This window comes from Perognathus longimembris, chromosome 4, assembly GCF_023159225.1.
Source record: "Perognathus longimembris pacificus isolate PPM17 chromosome 4, ASM2315922v1, whole genome shotgun sequence".
NCBI classification, from domain to species: Eukaryota; Metazoa; Chordata; class Mammalia; order Rodentia; family Heteromyidae; genus Perognathus; species Perognathus longimembris.
This window is the reverse complement of record NC_063164.1, coordinates 81,072,062-81,090,538: the sequence shown is the minus strand read 5'-3', so window position 1 is coordinate 81,090,538 and position 18,477 is coordinate 81,072,062. Positions and strand designations below refer to the sequence as shown.

At 33.4% G+C, this 18,477-nt stretch overlaps 1 protein-coding gene across 2 annotated transcripts in view; it reads left to right on the top strand.

Moving 5' to 3' along the window:
- Positions 1-14,743, top strand: part of Spopl (speckle type BTB/POZ protein like) — a 42,745-nt gene extending 28,002 nt beyond the window's left edge. The window contains exons 6-11 of one of the 2 annotated variants that reach the window (XM_048345544.1): positions 3,679-3,856; positions 3,937-3,992; positions 5,470-5,592; positions 7,449-7,591; positions 7,677-7,730; positions 12,086-14,743. In XM_048345544.1, coding sequence (XP_048201501.1) covers positions 3,679-3,856; positions 3,937-3,992; positions 5,470-5,592; positions 7,449-7,591; positions 7,677-7,730; positions 12,086-12,230 — 699 coding nt within the window. In that variant the 3' untranslated portion in view covers positions 12,231-14,743. The remainder of the gene's footprint in view (positions 1-3,678; positions 3,857-3,936; positions 3,993-5,469; positions 5,593-7,448; positions 7,592-7,676; positions 7,731-12,085) is intronic. The other variant, XM_048345545.1, reaches the window with a different exon arrangement.
- The last annotated feature ends 3,734 nt before the right edge of the window (positions 14,744-18,477 follow it).

The following is an 18,477-nucleotide window of genomic DNA, read 5'->3' as shown; positions in this document are numbered from 1 at the left end:
CATGGATGCCCTTCCTTCGACAGCATCTCTAGCACTGCTTGCGGAAGAGGAGGAAGCATTGCACTGCCCTACCTAAGAACTGCCTCCTCCCCCTCCCCTGCAAGTGGTGCTGTAGACAGGTAAGGCAGGTGGGTGCTACCCTTTCTATACAAGACAGCTTAATCTTGCACAGTCCATACAGTGACTGAAGTGGTGAGAGATAGATGGAACTAGGAATATAAACAGCTCTGCCTCCTCTCTCCAAATAATGCAGAAAACAGGAATAAACAATAAATAGAACTAGAAAACTGATGATGTTAGTTCATCTTTGTGAAACCCAACAAATTTTAAATACTTTGAATGTTAAGCTTCTTGGCATCTGTGAAATACAAAAAAAATAAGTAAAGCTAAACTCTTTATTTTTAAGAACACATCTTTTTCTTTTTTTTTTTTTTTGGCCAGTCCTGGGCCTTGGACTCCGGGCCTGAGCACTGTCCCTAGCTTCTTCCCGCTCAAGGCTAGCACTCCGCCACTTGAGCCACAGCGCCGCTTCTGGCCGTTTTCTGTATATGTGGTGCTGGGGAATCGAACCTAGGGCCTCGTGTATCCGAGGCAGGCACTCTTGCCACTAGGCTATATCCCCAGCCCCAGAACACATCTTTTTCATGATGCTTTTATTTTGTTAATATACAGTAGCTTTTCTATATTAAAATATTTTGTAGTGGTGGGTATAAGTTGGGTTTTATTTTCTAAAAAAATCCCTGTCTTGGCAAAATGAAAATCTGACTACCATATTATGTCACCAGAATTTTAAAAGTGGCATCTATCTGTGAAAGTCAGAAACTCCAAGACCAAATAATCTAGAATACAGTGAAAAAAATGGGATCTTAAAAGTCTGACCTTTAGAGACATAGTAGGGAGATGAAGATAGTTTGAGAGATAGCTTGTAGTACTATATAGCTTCAAGATCTCCTAGGTTTTAGACTAGTTGGAGAGTTCTTGTGTTAAAAATTGGAACTAGTAGTTAGTAGAGGAAACTAGTAGTAGTAGAGGAAATCTAGATTTTTAATATAGTTGATTAGATTGCCTTACTTTTTCATCTTCACTCTATATTGTTATGATTGAGCCATTTATGTTTGAAAAACTGTTGAAAAAGTTGTTAGCAAGGAATCTCAGCCTTTTTCCTGAATTTTTAATTCTAGGTTCCATGACTAAGCCTATTTCCTCTTACCTGTTTTGAATAATAGAGAATACTAAATTTGTATAGTTTGTTCAATTATAGATATGGAGAAAGCAGTTATAAAAAATCATGGCATGTCAATTTTGTGTTAGGTTACTAATTTTTCTATAAATAGTCACTTGAATAGTCTTCAGAGTATGAAATGTTAATTATTAGTTCCAATTTGTGGTTGCTGAGTTGGTGTTAGGTTAATAATAGAAATCCTTGTGAATTATGATTACTTAAATTATAACTGCTTATCAAGATACAAGTAAAAACATCAATGTCTATACCCGATAATGATATTTATATTGTCTTTTTTTTTCCTTTTTCAGTCACAATAGATTTTATTTTTCAGTGCAGGGAATTGAACCCAGGGCTTCAGAAACTTAAATTCAGCACTTTCCCACTGAGCCACACCAGAGTATATTATCTTAACCCTTTTTTTCTGTCACCTGGCTGTTACAAAATTTCTACTTTCAATACATTATTTTAAAAACAATTGAGATGATGAATAGAATTTAAGAAATTCCTTTCTGGCTGGGTGCCATGGCTAACAATTGTGGATTTTGGTTCAAAGCTAGCTCAGCCAAAAAGGTAGTGAGAGACTATCTCAGTAAGTTATGCATGATGAATTATGGTCCTAGCTGTGTGAGAAGCAAGGTAGGGGCATCTGGATGGAGGTAAGACCCTGTCTAGAAAATAGCTGAAAGCAAAAAGACCAGGGGCATCATCCAAGGGGAAGAGTACCTGCCTGTTAAGCATGAAGTTCTGAGTTCAAAATCCAGTGCCACCAAAAGAAAAAAAAATCCTTTTCTTATTTAATAGTTATCACATCTTTACAAACAATACATATGAGTAGTTTACCAGTGCTGGTTGCTTCTGCCTAGAAATTTCAACCAGCAATGCTTGTCTCGAACAATGAACACACCTTGTGTGTTTAAACGAAAACAAAAACCTGGTCCCTAACTAAAACTTGAATATTAATGGCAACATTCTTAGTTTATTTCACATTTGCATATAATATGTAGTGTAACAGGATAATCATGTATGCATTAGCAAAGCTTTTTTCCTTATTTTAGAAGTATTAAGAATTTGATAAGATAGATGACCTTTATTGGTAGATTTACTTATATACACAAAGCCCTTGTATTTAGAAAAACCATCTCAGAAGAGTATTGTAATATATTGTCATTATCATGTTATAAAATAGTATTAACTTTGAATAACAGTTTAAAATTGCTATTTAGAACAAAGAACTTTAATAATATGAATAAATTAAGTGTAGTTCTTTTCTCATACAAGCAGTGAGATTTAAGGTATTTTGTTTACCTTGTTGTCTTAATATCACTTTGAAATCTTTGTACAATAAGATGAATTGATTAGGTCATTCCATGAAACTTAGGATTCCAGAAAAGTTAATAATGTGAGTTGGTGGGAGAATAGCTAATATCTAAAGCTGTTCTCATTTTTCTATGGAAGTGTTCCTTAATTAACAAAATGGATGTCCACCTACGTTAATCCAGATTCTAAAACATTTTATGTTGGTCTTACTGTACCTCATGTATTAGTATATTAATAATTTTTACCCAGTCTGTCCATTTTTAGCTTCCATTTTCCTATAAATACATTTTGTATATCCTGTGCATACTTAGCTAATAGTGTTTTAGGATTTTATTCAGTTTTTATATATTTTAGTGGGTGATGATTTTTAACATTGAATTTACATAAATGTAACATTGAATTTACATAAAAATAATTGTTGTAGTCATACCAACTTTTATTATTTGTTTCATAGGTAAATAAAAGTTCTACAAATCAAACTAAGTTAAATTATTATTACTCTTGCTGTTGATTTTCCATAAGAGATTTTCATGAACTTCAGCAATACAGGTTGTTTTTGTGGGAATTCTTTTACTTAATATTTAAAGTAAATTTTACTAGCTATTTAATCCGTTCTAGTGGAGTTAAAATTTGTAAGTGTAACACTTTAAGAAGTTTTCAATTTATATATCACGCAGTATAATTTTATGTCTTTATATTTGAGTCATATGGTATGTATTCTAAAAGTTAAATGTTAAGAGGCCTGAAATATAAGTGAAAAAGTAAAAGCTTTCTTCTTCCACTTCATAAAAATGCCATTTCCTTGTTTCCTTTGACATATAGAGGCTTTTCTGTTACAAAATAGTGTCTGTGATTATAATAATTGAGTTTCCTAACAAATTGATAAGCTGTTATGTACATAAATTGTCACTACTGAAATAAAAAGATCTGGCTCTCTTCTAAGTTTTCCTAAGTAATTTCTCTCATTTTGTTTGTTACATTTGTAAATTCATGTCCTTGATACTAGGATTATTTTGATCAACAGTACTGAAAAAGCTAGATGACTTTAAAGATAAAAATATTAAGTATTGATGTAGTAATTAATGATTGATAATACTTAGTTTGTGTCTTTTTTCTTGCTGTCTCTTTTTCATTAGGTGAGTGTGGTCCAAGATTCAGTAAACATATCAGGACATACTAATACAAATACTTTGAAGGTGCCTGAATGTCGACTAGCAGAAGATTTAGGTAATCTCTGGGAAAACACAAGATTTACAGATTGCAGTTTTTTTGTGCGAGGACAAGAATTTAAAGCTCATAAATCTGTGCTTGCAGGTACTTTATACTTTTGGGTAAAATAATATATTTTTTCAACAAATGTGTGCATTAAATAATGATGCTCAATCTTTGTGCAGCTCGATCGCCGGTATTTAATGCAATGTTTGAACATGAAATGGAAGAGAGCAAAAAGGTAAAAATGGCTGATAGTTGTAATATTTAATTGTATATTAAAATATAAGTGCATGTTCTTATTTTTGTATTGTAATGAGTAGTGAAATTTTTGTCAGTCATAGCAAACAACATGTTGTGTAACAATGATAGATGTAGCTCAGTATGAATGGCTCAGTGAATATTCCAAGCAATTGCTGTGGTGAAGCTCATCTGGAAGGAAAACAGTGACTATCTCAAGGTTAGAGTCCTTATCTACCCATCCTAGATACTATATAAGGCTCTGGATTCAATTCAGTCCTAACACCACCAAAAGAAGCAGGTGAGAATTTGATGCTGTGTTAGTCTAGCTAATTGAGAGGTCTTTGTTTAAATTGTATGTTCTTCTTTCTTGCTGGGAATATTATGCCTCAGGTAACAATGCCTGACTGGTCAATGTGAAGCTTTAAGTTCAAACTCAGTACCACCAAAAAATAAATTATATATTCCCCATTTCAAGACATTGTAAGTTAATTTTCTTACTTGTTTTCTAGCAGCAAAACTCATGCCTAAATCTTAACACCAAATAAGTATTAGATTTAACAAAAAGGACATACTGCATCAGTATTACTGTATACTCAGTAATCTCAGATGTTTCTGTCTCTGTCGTTTAGAAATGAATTTATGTTAGAGATCAAATGGTGATATTTTATTTTGCTAGTTGCATAACACGTGAGCTTTAAGGCTCCCACTGGACAATTTATTCATGTAGTCTAGCTTTGTAGAATTATAGAGGCTGTAATAAAATATCTTTCTTTCCACACATGGTGCAGTGCCCAACATTCAGATGACATCTAAGTGATATCTATGAGGGGGAGATATCTGTGGTATCAAATGTTATTGATAATAAGGTGTCAGAAAACCTGATGTTGTTTAGCTTCATTGTCTTAGGAGAAAACTGAACACCAATATACAGAAGTGAAAAAGCAACTAGTCTTCTTTAGGCAGTGAGCCGTCTTTATCCCAACACCTTCTGCTCCTGTGTTTGCTTAATGCTAAGGATACAACTGTTGGTTTTGGATTCTTAGTCATTTTATTGGAATGTGGAAATCTAACAAGGAAGTGTTAATAGCCATCATTCTCTAAGATAGAAGTCAGAAACTAGACATGAATGTATTTTGTTTCACCTATGGATTTTTTTTAGTCTTTTTAATATTGAGATACTGGGATTTATATTCCCATATAGTAGTGCTTAGCTGAGTATGAAGATGTCTACTTTAAAGCTAGAAATGGTTCCAGTTTCCCACAAAATACATGCTCTTTTTAGACTTACTTTACTTTGGCTGATTCACTTAGCGAAGATTTACATACATCAATTTCAAAAATGTGTGTGTGTGTGTGTATTTGAGTCGCAATTATTCTTGTTCAGATTTGGCATTTTAATTATTGTCAAAGATTCAGATTAGTTGATTTGTATGTATGTATTTTTTAAACTTTTTCTGTGTTGTTTTCAATAACAGAATCAAGTGGAAATAAATGACTTAGACCCTGAGGTTTTTAAGGAAATGATGAGATTTGTTTACACAGGAAAAGCACCAAATCTTGATAAAATGGCTGACAGCTTGTTGGCAGCTGCAGACAAAGTAAGTAATTAGGTTTTAAGGAGCTGAAAGTATCCTAAAGCTTGATGTGTATAGAAGGCAATCATCAAATGAAAACTCCCAACTGTTTTAAAGTATTGAATTAACTTATACGATTTGTAGATGGCTCTTGAGAGTTTAATGAAATAGCATACAGTAGGATAATACAGAACTGAGATTGTTTAAGCAAATGACAAGCTGTAAAAATATCTTGTATGAGAAAGAATGATAGGGATTTAAAATATAAGCATAATAGTTTTGAATATGTGTATATACATATATTATATCCATCTGATAAGAATATACTAGCATATAAAATTTATTGCAATTTGGAGGTTCTTAGTATTCACATATAGTGTTTCTTTAATGAAAACATTTGTATACTTTCATAGAGACTATATTCTTAAATTAATTTTTTAATATGACATTATGGAAGGCAGAGAAATACCTTAACAATTTTATAATTTTGCATAATGATTTCTTTTATGGTAGAAAAGCTGCAAAGGTATCAGGAAATCTTAAATCTAGTGTGTCTAAGACCTAAAAGCACATTGTGTATGTCTGTATTTTATATTTAGTCTGTATTATAAGAACTCTTAAGTTTTAACTTTAAAGAATCTGTTACTTGCAAGAGTATACAGAATGGTTGCACACTTCTGAAATAAATAAAATGTATTTTTTTAAATCCCAACATCATCAGGAAGATATAAATTAAGACCATGATGATATGCCTGTGCACACCTCAGTAATGGCTAGTACTACAAAGATTATACTGTTCAGAAGTTATAAAAGAATTAGGACTCTCAGACACTGCTAATGAGAGTTAGCATGGTTTAACTACTTTGTACAATTTTTTAGCACTTTCTAGATAGTTAAAATCATGTACTTGAATAAATCCACTTCTAGGTTTTTAGCTGTGAAAAGCGTATATCCATATAAAATTTGTAATGTTCACAGCAATATTATAGTAGCTGAAAACTGGAAATAACCCAAATATTCACCAAAAAGTAAATATACAAATTCTGGTATATCTATATGTAATTGAATACTACTCAGGAATAAGGATTGAACTATTTATATATAGACAGTTACACACATGAATCAAATTAGTCATCATAGGAAAAGAATCAGATAAAAAAAGTACATATTTCTGATTCTATTTATAGGAACTTAGAGAAATGTAAACTAATTTATAGTGGTAACATATTAGAGGCTGCCTGTGATGGGAAAAGAGAAAAAGATGACAAAGAGGAAAAGATTACAAGAGGAAAAAATCTTTTGAGGATGATGAGTAAATTCACTTTTTGGAATAGTTAGTCGATGATTTCATGAATGTAAAACTTACCAACATGTAAACCTAAATAAGCATTTTATTGTAGGTCAACTATACCTCAATAAAGTTGCTAAAAACATATACTATAATAACTGAAGGAGTTTTTATTGGTTTTAATATGATTTGATTAGTTATCAGTTCATTCATTCTTAAAGATTGAGTAGTAGAAAAAGGCAGTGATTCTCCATTCTCCATACTCCATAATCCAGGTATGAAATAGTGAAAAAGAATTATACTGAGAGTTATGAATATATCATATATTCAATAGTTATAAATATTATGGTAGCTTTTAGCATATATTTTAACAGTAAAATAATACAATGTATTTTCCACTAATGTAAATTGAAATTTTCTAAAGCAGATTACGTCTTCTTTATAGTAAGTTAAAACAATGATTCAGTGACTTAAAATAACCTTAGGTCAGAGAATATTCTAGTTTAACTTCATTTCTTAAGTTGCAAATGTCATGTATTTGAAGACTTCGTAATTGTATTAAGTGCTTAATGGTTGTATTTTTCTTTGATAGTATGCACTGGAACGGCTGAAGGTCATGTGTGAAGAAGCTTTGTGTAGCAACCTCTCAGTAGACAATGTTGCTGATACCCTTGTCCTTGCAGATTTGCACAGTGCAGAACAGTTGAAAGCACAAGCCATAGATTTTATTAATCGGTAAGCTATGCATGTATTTCATTTGACATGACACCCTCAACAATTTTTTCATTGTGCTTTAAGTGTGTTTAAATCTTTAATGCAGGTGCAGTGTACTTCGACAACTTGGGTGTAAAGATGGGAAAAACTGGAACACCAAGTAAGATGTCATCAGTTTCTGATCTGCATAAATGAAAATTGCTTGCATAGCCTTTTCTTCTTCACCATAAGTATGAATCCAGGTGTTATATGAAACAGATTGCCAGTTACTTTTTTAAAAAATTGACAACTTAGTGGATTTCTTAGGCTATATATTTCCTGGTAGATCAGCTTTAAAGAAAACTAGCACGGATACTTTACTGTTGGAAGTATCCATTTAATCCAGTGAGAAGTGTATTGCCCAAATTTCCTTTGAAAGTCTTCACATTTATGAATGTGTGCGGTGGCTCAGTGGTAAAGTGCTAGCCTTGAGCAAAAGTTGCGTAGGAACAGACCCCACGCCCTGAGTTCAAGCCCCAGGACTGGGGGAAAAAATACCATTGTAAGCACTGAAAGTCTTCACTTCTTTTTTCCTTCAGTACTGAGGCTTAAATCCAAGGGCATTATAATAGGCACACACTCTGCTGCTGAGATAAATCAGACTTTCCTTAAGATTTTATTTTCCAAACCTAGCCTTACTCTTGTAGTCCTACTGCCCTAGATACCAAGCCAGGGTTATAGGCATGCCCCACCATGCCTAGTTTAAGCTTATACTTTTTTTGTTATTTTGCTGTTCAGTACATGAGTCTTGCTATGTAGCCCAAGCTATCTTTGAATTCACAATATTTCTACTTCCTCCTTCCAAGTTTTGAGATTATAGATGAGTACCAGTATACTAGGCTCTAAAGTCTTCATTTTTGAATGCCAAGTGACTGCTTCTTGAGTTACCTAAAACCTTGCCTTATATGCTGTAGACTACGTTGCCTAACAATCCAAAAATGGTAGCACTGTGATTTTTTTCCCTTTCCATAGTAAACCTAGAAGTTGGATGATTACTATCTTTCTCATCTTAGATCATTGGATCTAGTCGTTGATCTTTGGATCTAACTTTTTTCTTTTTCTCATTTTTAGTGTGACTTTTCTATTCCTTGAAATTATTATTATTGGGAAGAGAGGTGAAAAATTGAAAAGTTTTTACCACTTTTCATAAGTTTTACCTATAAACTTTTTTTTTTTTTTTTTTGGCAGTCCTGGGCCTTGGACTCAGGGTCTGAGCACTGTCCCTGGCTTCTTTTTTGCTCAAGGCCAGTACTCTGCCACTTGAGCCACAGCGCCACTTCTGGCCTTTTCTATATATGTGGTGCTGGGACATCGAACCCAGGACTTCATGTATACGAGGCGAGCACTTTTACTACTAGGCCATATTCCCAGGCCTATCTATAAACTCTTAAATTCCATTATTTCAAACTATTAAAGGTCATAACAAGTGCCAAGCCAACCTGGGGTACCTAACAGACTCTCCAAAATTAAAAAAAAAAAAAAAAACATTTTAAATAATCATATAGGAAAGGGAGGGGGGAGTAGGGCCATGTTAAAGACAATGAAATGAGTTGGTTAGTTGACTGAATTATTTACTATTTTTGTCTGTTTAGTGCATATAAAGTTAGTTAACTGAATGTCTATTTGCTTATGAATTCTGTTTTATGAAAGTAAAAAATATTATCAACTTTCAGATCATTGGTTGTCTTCTGTATTACCCAGTGCGATAATATAATATTATCTGAGGCAAAATTCGTTTTAATTTAAAATACACTGCATTAACAACAAATGACAGGTTTCTTTTTGGTAATATTGAGATTTGAATTCTGGGCCTTGCACTTGCTAGGCAAGCAGTCTTACACTTAAGCTATTTTACCAGTCCCAGGAAGTGACAATTCTGCTTTTTTTATTTAGCTAATTTTAAGATTGAGTTTTACAATTAAGAAAATATACTGGATCCAGGTTCGGTGGTACATAACTATAATCTCAGCCTCGTGTAAGCAAAGGCAGAATGATAGCAAGTTTGAGGCTAGCCTGAGCTGCATAGTAAGACCTGCCTCAAGAATTAACCAAAGCATGGTGGCAGTCACAAAATCCCAGTTTTTAGGAAAGAGAGACAGGAGGATTGCAAGTTGTAGACTAGTCTTGTCAAAGTTAATGAGAGGCTGTCTCAAAAACAAAAATGACAAGGTATAGCCCAACTGATAGAGTTGTAGCTAGGAGGCCCTAGGTCATTCTCAGTATGACCAAAAAAAATAAAAATAAAGGAGGAAATGAAAGGGAAAAGGACAGTGAGGAAAAGGGGGAAGAAAGGAAAGAAGAACTAATATCAGCCTTTTAAAATGCCCTGGAAAAGTTATAGTATAAGTTCTCAGGAGATACTTAATAGTTATCAGTGTGTTTCTAAATGTAAATACCTACATGATATACTCCTATTCAATGATTGACAGATAAAATTTTATTGATATCAGCTACTATTTAATTCAGAAAACATTAATGTAACATTATATCTTAAGCAACATGCTGACAGGCTGCATAACAAACATTTGAGGAAGAATCTTTCTTCTTGAGCAATTTAATAGAAATAGATAAACTATGCAATTTATAAGTTAATATGGTACAGGACGATAGATAAATGGCAATTTAGGAATGGCTTCTTGCAGATGCTGAACTGAACCTTAAAACAAGAGTAACAGAAGCAGATATGAGAAGGATGGATCAGACATTACAGACAGAAACGATAGCATGAATCAAAGTAGGGAAGTATAAAGAGGTAGCTGATTATTTAAGTTTTCAAGGCATTGTGCTTGGTACAGAGAATATATAGTGATGAGAACAACTGTGATGTTCCCCTCTATTCAAGTACTATAATATAGTTGCAGTTTAATTAAATTAGTAATTTGCATTAAGCCATGATGGTAAAAAATGTGTGGAATAACTGTTACAGAATATAGCAAAGGAACCTAGTTTCAACTAGGGGTCAGAGAAAGAAAGCCTTTTTTTGAGAATTGCTAGTGGTTCACACTTGTAATCTTAGCTACTCCAGAGGCTGAGATAGAAGGATAGTGGTTCAAAGCCAGTCTGGACAGGAAAGTCTGTGAAAATCTTATGTCTAATTAGCCATCAAAAAGCCAGAAGTAAGCTGAGTGCTGGTGGCTCACACCTATTCAGAATGCTGAGATCTGAAGATCATAGTTCAAAGCCAACCCCAGTAGGTGGAAGGTCCATGAAACTCTTACCTCCAAAAACTGGATGTGGAATTGTGGCTCAAAGTCAAACTAGCCTAGAGTGAAAACACTCCGGGACAGCGGCCAGGCCCTGAATTCAATCCTGATGGCAAAACAAAAATAAACAAATAAAGTCAAAGGTAGAGCTGTGGGTCAAGTTGTAGACCATCAGCCTTGAATGAAAATGCTCAGAGACAGCACCTAGGCCCTGAGTTCAAGGACATGTACCAGAGCAAAAACAACCAAAATTTAAAGCCTTTCCTGCAAATTATAAAAATAAAGATCTGAAATACTGGTAGGAGCTTGTCTGGTGAAGAGCAGAAGGAAAGTGTATATCAGAAGAAAGAATAAACGATTTTCACCGTTTTAGTAATGAAAATATGTGAAAGACCACAGAAGTGCACACTAGTGTAGTAGTAGTTGTATGTGAGTTGGGTAATGAGAAGGAGCTAGAGAAAGCAGATCAGATTGCACAAAACCTGTTAACATTAGTACTTAGACATTATTGAAAGAGTAATGAGTCTTCACTAAAGTGTGGGATATAATCAAGTTTCAGTTTTAACAAACTTCCTGCTTGCAGGTTGGAAAGTAGAGTTTGAGGAAGTTGGAGTGGTTGTGGTAGTTGAGGTGTAAGGTTTAGCAAAGAGATTAAACTTGATTGGTCACAATGAGACTAGAAAGAAATCAAAGTCCATAAGAAGCACCTTAAAGGAGGAATCTGTAGTATTTGAATATTATTTGCATGTTGGCTGGTAAAAGTGAGAGAAAAGGAAAGGGTAACTTTACTCAGTTATCTTTCTGACAGCATGCTACTAAATGTATAGGTATAATAACCAATTCAGTACTGCAGAATAATAAGCCAGATCATTGAAGTAAGAGTGGAAAGTGACAGAGAAAGTAGGAAACTAGCATAAGGAACCAGGTTTCTCATTCCAAAGACTTAAATATATGGAAGGGGACCTGTGGGAGAAAGCATAATATAGTTACATTTATTTTGCTCAGGCAGCATTGTGCAGCCTCAGTTAAGGGGAGCAAGATAAGAAACTAAAAAATACATACTTCAGGGATCAAAATTTTTTTAAATTCATTCTTTGACTTGAAACGAAACAGTAATAAGAAATTTTAAGAAAATTTAAATGATTTGAATGCATGGAGAAAATTAGCAGTGTTTAGACATTTCAGAATTCATATAACAAAAAGCAAGAGATAAGACAACATGGTGTATTTGGGAGAGATTCATTAATGGTTACCATTTTATTTTGTCTTTTAGCCAAGCAGCTGACATAATGGAAACATCTGGGTGGAAGGCCATGATTCAGTCTCACCCTCACCTAGTGGCAGAAGCTTTTCGAGCACTGGCATCTGCACAGTGTCCACAGTTCGGCATTCCACGCAAACGACTAAAGCAGTCCTGACATTACCATGGACAGTAGAAATCAGGACTGACTTTACTCCTCCAGGTGCAGAAGGATTCTGATATAGACCACAAGTGGGAGTTGTTTCTGCTTTCTTGTCCACAGAACAGAAGCTGGAAAGTCATATTGCTTGCATTTCAGGTGGATAATTTATGGTTTATACTTCAGCTTTAAATTAGACTGATTAATTCACTTCAAGGCCTTAAATTATCTTCAGTGACTTCTCTTGTTCATAGAATAATTTTTTTATTGTGCCTTGCATTTTGACCAAGGCTATGCAAGATTGCACTAGCTCCATAATGCAGTAATATTGATAACTGAAGATACTAAGTTTCAAAAGAATCTTCCATTATTTTGAGAATAGGAAATTAATTTTATAGGGTTTGTCCTATGTTATCTCAAAGTATAAACTAGGTTCTCCTTCAGAGCTCTTGAACTGGAGATTATCAGGAATGTCTCCAGTCAGAGCTCTGTTAGTACTGAAGAACCTGCTTACCTTCAGGGTAGGTTATGGCAATACATTGTTTCAGTTTAATTTATTTTCATTTCAAGGGGCAAATACACAATGACTAGCCCAAATTTTCAGTAAAATCTGTGATGTTTGTCCATATGTTCACTGTCCAAGAAACTGGGTTTATCTGAGTTTACAATAATTGAGAACTGAGTGAGGTTAAGATTGTGGTAAGGAAATGTTTTTTGCTGAAGTAATTTTTTTTTATTTATAATGACCTACGTTTATATGAAGAATTCTGTACTTGTTAAATAGTAAGAATGACCAAATGTAAATTTAATGTGTGGGCCAATTAAGAAAGATATATATGCACTTTTAATGTGTAACTTTTGTATGCTGAATGGCACATATATTTTTTGCTTTTGAGGGTATTAAGGAATAATTGTGTTTTAACTTTTGGAAGAATTTTTTAAAATAGGCAACAGGGATGTTTGTGATAATAGATAAGGAAGACCCTTGATGATACATTAATTTGATTCCACATATTCATTATTGAATTTATTTGTTTTATTTCACTTTGGATGAGGTACCCAGATAATAGTTGAATCATGGACAGTCCACTTCCTTTAAATACTGAATGAATATTATTGCCTGTGGAAGATGCAGACTAAAGGAGGGAAACGTAGACTATGTCGGGCTACACTGAGAATGTTTTCCCCACATTTTTTCCTTTGTGTTTCAGCTACTATACTAACATTATGAATGATTGAAATTCTGTATAATGTGAACAGGATAAACTATTTATAAACTGCTTTATATGGGCCAGTTCTTTATTCTAATGAATCTTAGCTTTAAAAACAAAGTTACTCAAAGTCGGGAGATTTCTTCTTGTACGTTGTTGCAGAAAAGCAGGAGTGATCAGTGTCAGGTCACTATATCCAACTTAAGCACTAGCAATGCGCTTCTTAGGCAAGATTTATATTTGACTGCAAGGAAAAAAGTGTGTCACTGAGAAACACGAATGCATATACCTATATGTTGGCATATAAATTTATTATCTAGATTAAAATTGGGGTAATTTGTGTATTTTGTTTTTGACCTCAGGATAAAAGGAGAACTATGAAGCTTGAGGTTATAAAGTGGATTTTATTTTACTATCTCTTTGTTAAATGTTTACTGAAGCATTCCTAAGACATCAGGAGTGATTCATCTTTAAATTGAACATTTTCAAATAAATATTTGTTGTCTACAACAAACTGGAGTCTGAAAAGATTATGTTCTTCTTCAATATCTTGTTTTAATTGAGTCTTTGTTATGACAACTTAAAATTGGAAGAATTCCTTGGGCTAGAAGCAAGATTCTTACCTGGTAATCAACTTTAATTCTACAGAAGATCTTGTCAAGTAGAAATTCACTTCCTTAACACTACTGAAAGATTAAGTCTGTTAAATTTGTAATGTGCAATTAGAAATAAACTTATCTACAATATGCACTTTTATTCTTATAGCCTTAGGAAAAAGCAAACATTTTGCCCAGCCATAGAATTTTGTTAAAGTATACTAAAAAATAATGGTGTACCCATTTATATCAAATGCATATTGTGAAATAATTCACTGCTTCAGTCTAAATTTCCAACTATAATAACTCTAGAAGTAATACCATATATTGAACATTTCAGCTTGCTCCCTTACTCTGTATCTTATTACATTTTGTTTTTTTGATTTTGGTAGCACATTTTGTACCAAAAATGTCAAACACTGTGCTGTGTATCTATGTTTGTAAAAATGTCCATATAATATAATGCCTACCATTATACTAGTGAATCATATGGAAGTTGATTTATTTTTTATTTATTATGTATATTTTTGGTATTATGAGTTCTTGAAGCAATGCTTTTTAAAAACTGTTGTGGTAGTCCTATTTGAGTGCTCTAATAACCTCGTCCCAGCCATTTCCCCATTCCATACTATAGACATTCTGTTCAAAATAGGTACAGTTTCTGTCTAGAGTAGTCTTGGCTTTAAATTAACACAGCTGCCATTTCCCTTTTGTCACTGAGACAACACTTAAAAAGTAGTGAGTGGTTTTAACTATTATATATTAGAAAAATAACCATTAAAATTGTTCTTTACACCTAAGGTCTAGAAGCACTGTATCTGTGCCTTTTTCATTTTGTTAGTTTTAACATGTATTTGTATTTGGAGCACAAATATGAAGGTGCCATGATTAAGGCTTGCCAATGTTACCTCCTTGAATACTCATGAGTTATCTTCAAGTGGCGATTGAAAACCTTGCATGAATTGCGTGAGGGTGTGTGTGTGTGTGTGTGTGTGTGTGTGTGTGTGCCTGCCCCCGTGTGTGGGGGGGTCTATATTCACCTGGGCTTGTATATTGTTCAAAAAGTGAATTATTTCTGAAAATAGGACTTTGTTCAGTGCTGAAAGTTCAGGTTAACATATTTTCTTTAAATGGGCTTTATTTGGGTAGATTGATTGACTGTAAATTATCCCCAAATTTGACCACTGTACTGCATGACAAAACATGAAAGCTGTGCCTTTTAAGGGTTTCCATTATAATTGTTTTAAAATAATTAACACAGGTCTCTTAAAGTGCTATTACCATTATTGATTCATTTTTAAGTTAGAGCTAAGTGACAGCCTAAATTGTCAAATATCCAGTTATTATTTTACCCATGTAAAATTTTGTGCATAAATTTGAAATCTTATTAGCTGTCTTTATAAATTTGTGGATAAGTGCTGCAGTTGTACCTCATTGCCAAAAGTGCTCATTACTACTTGAGAGACTTGGGGTTTAGTCCACAGCACTGTCAGAACGCAGACACACACACACACACACACACACACACACACACAATATGGATTGTAGATACTATTTATTATTACTAAAATACAATAGAACCTTGTCTGAAAATTTTTGTGAAAATCCAACTCAGCTATCTTCGAGAGACAACAAATAGCAACATATTCTTAGGCAGATGAACTAGTCTGACTTGAACATACATGACTTCTGCTGGGTAAAATATCCAGTGTATTCCTGAAAAGGGTGGGTGGGTAATTGGAATTATTTAATGTTCCTGGATTATAAAGAAAGCACTGTCAGCACACAGAGTATTTTGCAAACTTTTAATACAGATAATGAGCTCTACTTTATTGAAGCATTCATAGGATAATGTAAATTATAGATTCAGTTGTTTTGAAAAAATATTGAGTGCCTATCATATGCAAGACTTCCTCTTCATTAGGAATGAAATTACACAGTGTCTTTGGTTTGTAGTATGTGTGAGTTTTCGCGTTTGAAAAGGAATTCTTTATATTTAACTCTTTCTATTATTCGAGTTTATCACTCTAATCCAGTTAGTTTGTGTTTTTTCAGCTTTTAATAATGAAGACATAATTGATTCACATGTTTGGAAATAAAGTTCTGCTTAAATTTAAATTTTTGTTCAAAAGACAGTTGGCTTTCAAGATTCCAATATGTAAAAGCTTACTGAACTTTTTGACTTTGTTTTTAATCAGTTGATGTTAATGATGAGATATATGCTACTTGTATCTGGTTGCTGAAAATATCTTTTGCATTTCAGCACTGTTGAGGTAAAATAAAGTTGTTACTACTTACAATTACTTGGCTTATTTTGTGTTTTATTTGAATCTTCCTTGTAAAGTCTTACTAAGTGCTGCATTTCTCTGATATGAAAACTTAAATTATGCATAGTAATTCTCTTTCTAGTAGCCAGTATTTTTTGGAAGCTTCTAAAAACTGTTTTAAACTGTGAGATAGTGTACGTTTAGTTTTTATCATGCCCATACCATGTTAAATGGCTTATTCTAATCCCAAGTATATTAACTAAGGATCCTTTTTTCCTGTCACTCCTGTCCTTTCTTGATTTCAGTTATTCAGGGTATTTTTGAATCAGGTTAATACAGTAATTAGTAATTAGTGCTTAAAAATTGAGGCAAATGCCCTTAGAAAAACATTCAGAAAAACTATACCTAGTATACTTGTGTACCCTGAATTGTTCTTCAAAGAAAAATCAACAAAAAAGGTTATACATTTTAAAATACTGTGTACAAGTAAAATAGGAAAAGAGTCTTAATCTAAATATCACAAGTTAACCTCTATATAACCTATTCCTCTGAGTCCACAGTGGCAGCCTCTTTAGTACTTTGTTGTAGAATGTTGGGACATGTGTTTCCCCCACCTCAGAATCATCTGTTTCTAAAATAAGTCCTAGAGTGCTATTTACTTTGATTACTATGTTTATTAGAAGGCACAGTGGTAGAAATCTGCAAAATAAGCTTGCCATTCCTGTGCCTATAGTGCTGCTGTTCATTTTTCCCCTCATTCTCGCCCACCTTCCATCTTGGTGCTTTTCTGACAGGGATTCAGGTATAATCCTCAGCCAGTCTGTGACATAACTGCCAAGAAAATCTCCATTTATTAACTATCATTTTTCTTAAAAGATGTGAGCAAAGAAAATAATTGTGTGATATATGAATAACAATTACAGCAACCAAAAAAAGCAATGTGTGTCCTGAGGGCTCTGATACTCAGTACGGAAATAGATTTAATGCCATAAGCACATTTGTAGAATGTATGCTTCTAAAAGGTGCTAAAAAAAATTGTGAGGATCATTTGAAAAGAACAAACAAAGATGACAAGTGAAAATGATGGGCAATTGAAAAAAGTAAAATCAGACCACTAAATTTGAGAAATAACAAATGGTAAAGCACACATTTGCTTCAGTAGTAGTCAATGCATAAAGATTAAGACTCAGAGCTGTCTCTTACAAATACTGGTATTAGAATTCTGAATAAAAAGGCTAGTAGCTAGAAAAGAGTAATAAAAAGTAACCTAAAGCAAGCCTAGGACTGGTTTTATAATACAGTGAAAGATAATCTAAAAGCCATTCTTATTCACACATTTCTCAAAAGAAGAGGAAAGAGTTTCTCACACCACAGCAGGTAGCAGCTATGTCCTCTTACCACTCAGTACTAAAAGGAAAAGATAGTCCAGTGGAAATCCACACTAAATCCAGAGAGCTTGACAGTGTACTTACTTTAAATTATTCCAGATATTTTAACTTGTGAACTGTATGAAAGATGTCTGAAATGTATGAAAATGAAAGCTACATTTCGGATTTCTATACAATTTTCTCATAAGAGGACACAAAACTTAAAATTTATTGCTCTTTTGTTAAGATGGCTAGGAAAAACATGATCTACAAAGGTGCATACATGGTACTAGGATGCAAGTTGGAGAAATAGGAAGGGCCTAGGAATAATCTTGAGATGTATGGATTGTACATGAGAAAATATTCTATGAAATTACACTGGCAGGGAAAAATGGTATAGTACATAATGGGTAAAACCAACATTATACCATTATATGACAGTATTTGATGACAGTATGTTTGATGGAAATATAAGTGAGGGACATAATAGTATGTGCCTTTAGATTGTACACTGGAGACCTTTTTATTTTTTTGTAAAAATTACGTTTTTGAAAAGATGTTTTACATTATTAACAAGAAAAAGGATTGGGTATCTTTAAATACATTTCATTAAAGCTGTGGTGAAGTTGTTGAGATTAAGAATGATAAATTAGGAAGACCCATAACCATCTAGCCTGAAAAGGTAATCTTACTGTTCATGTGTATAAGTTGCCAGTTGTACTTCATTCCTATGCAACTCATCATTTCTGATGAGACATTTTAGACATTTGGAAATCAAGTGCCCTAAAATTGGTAAGGTAGTGTAAATTCTTCTTAGTTGAAAA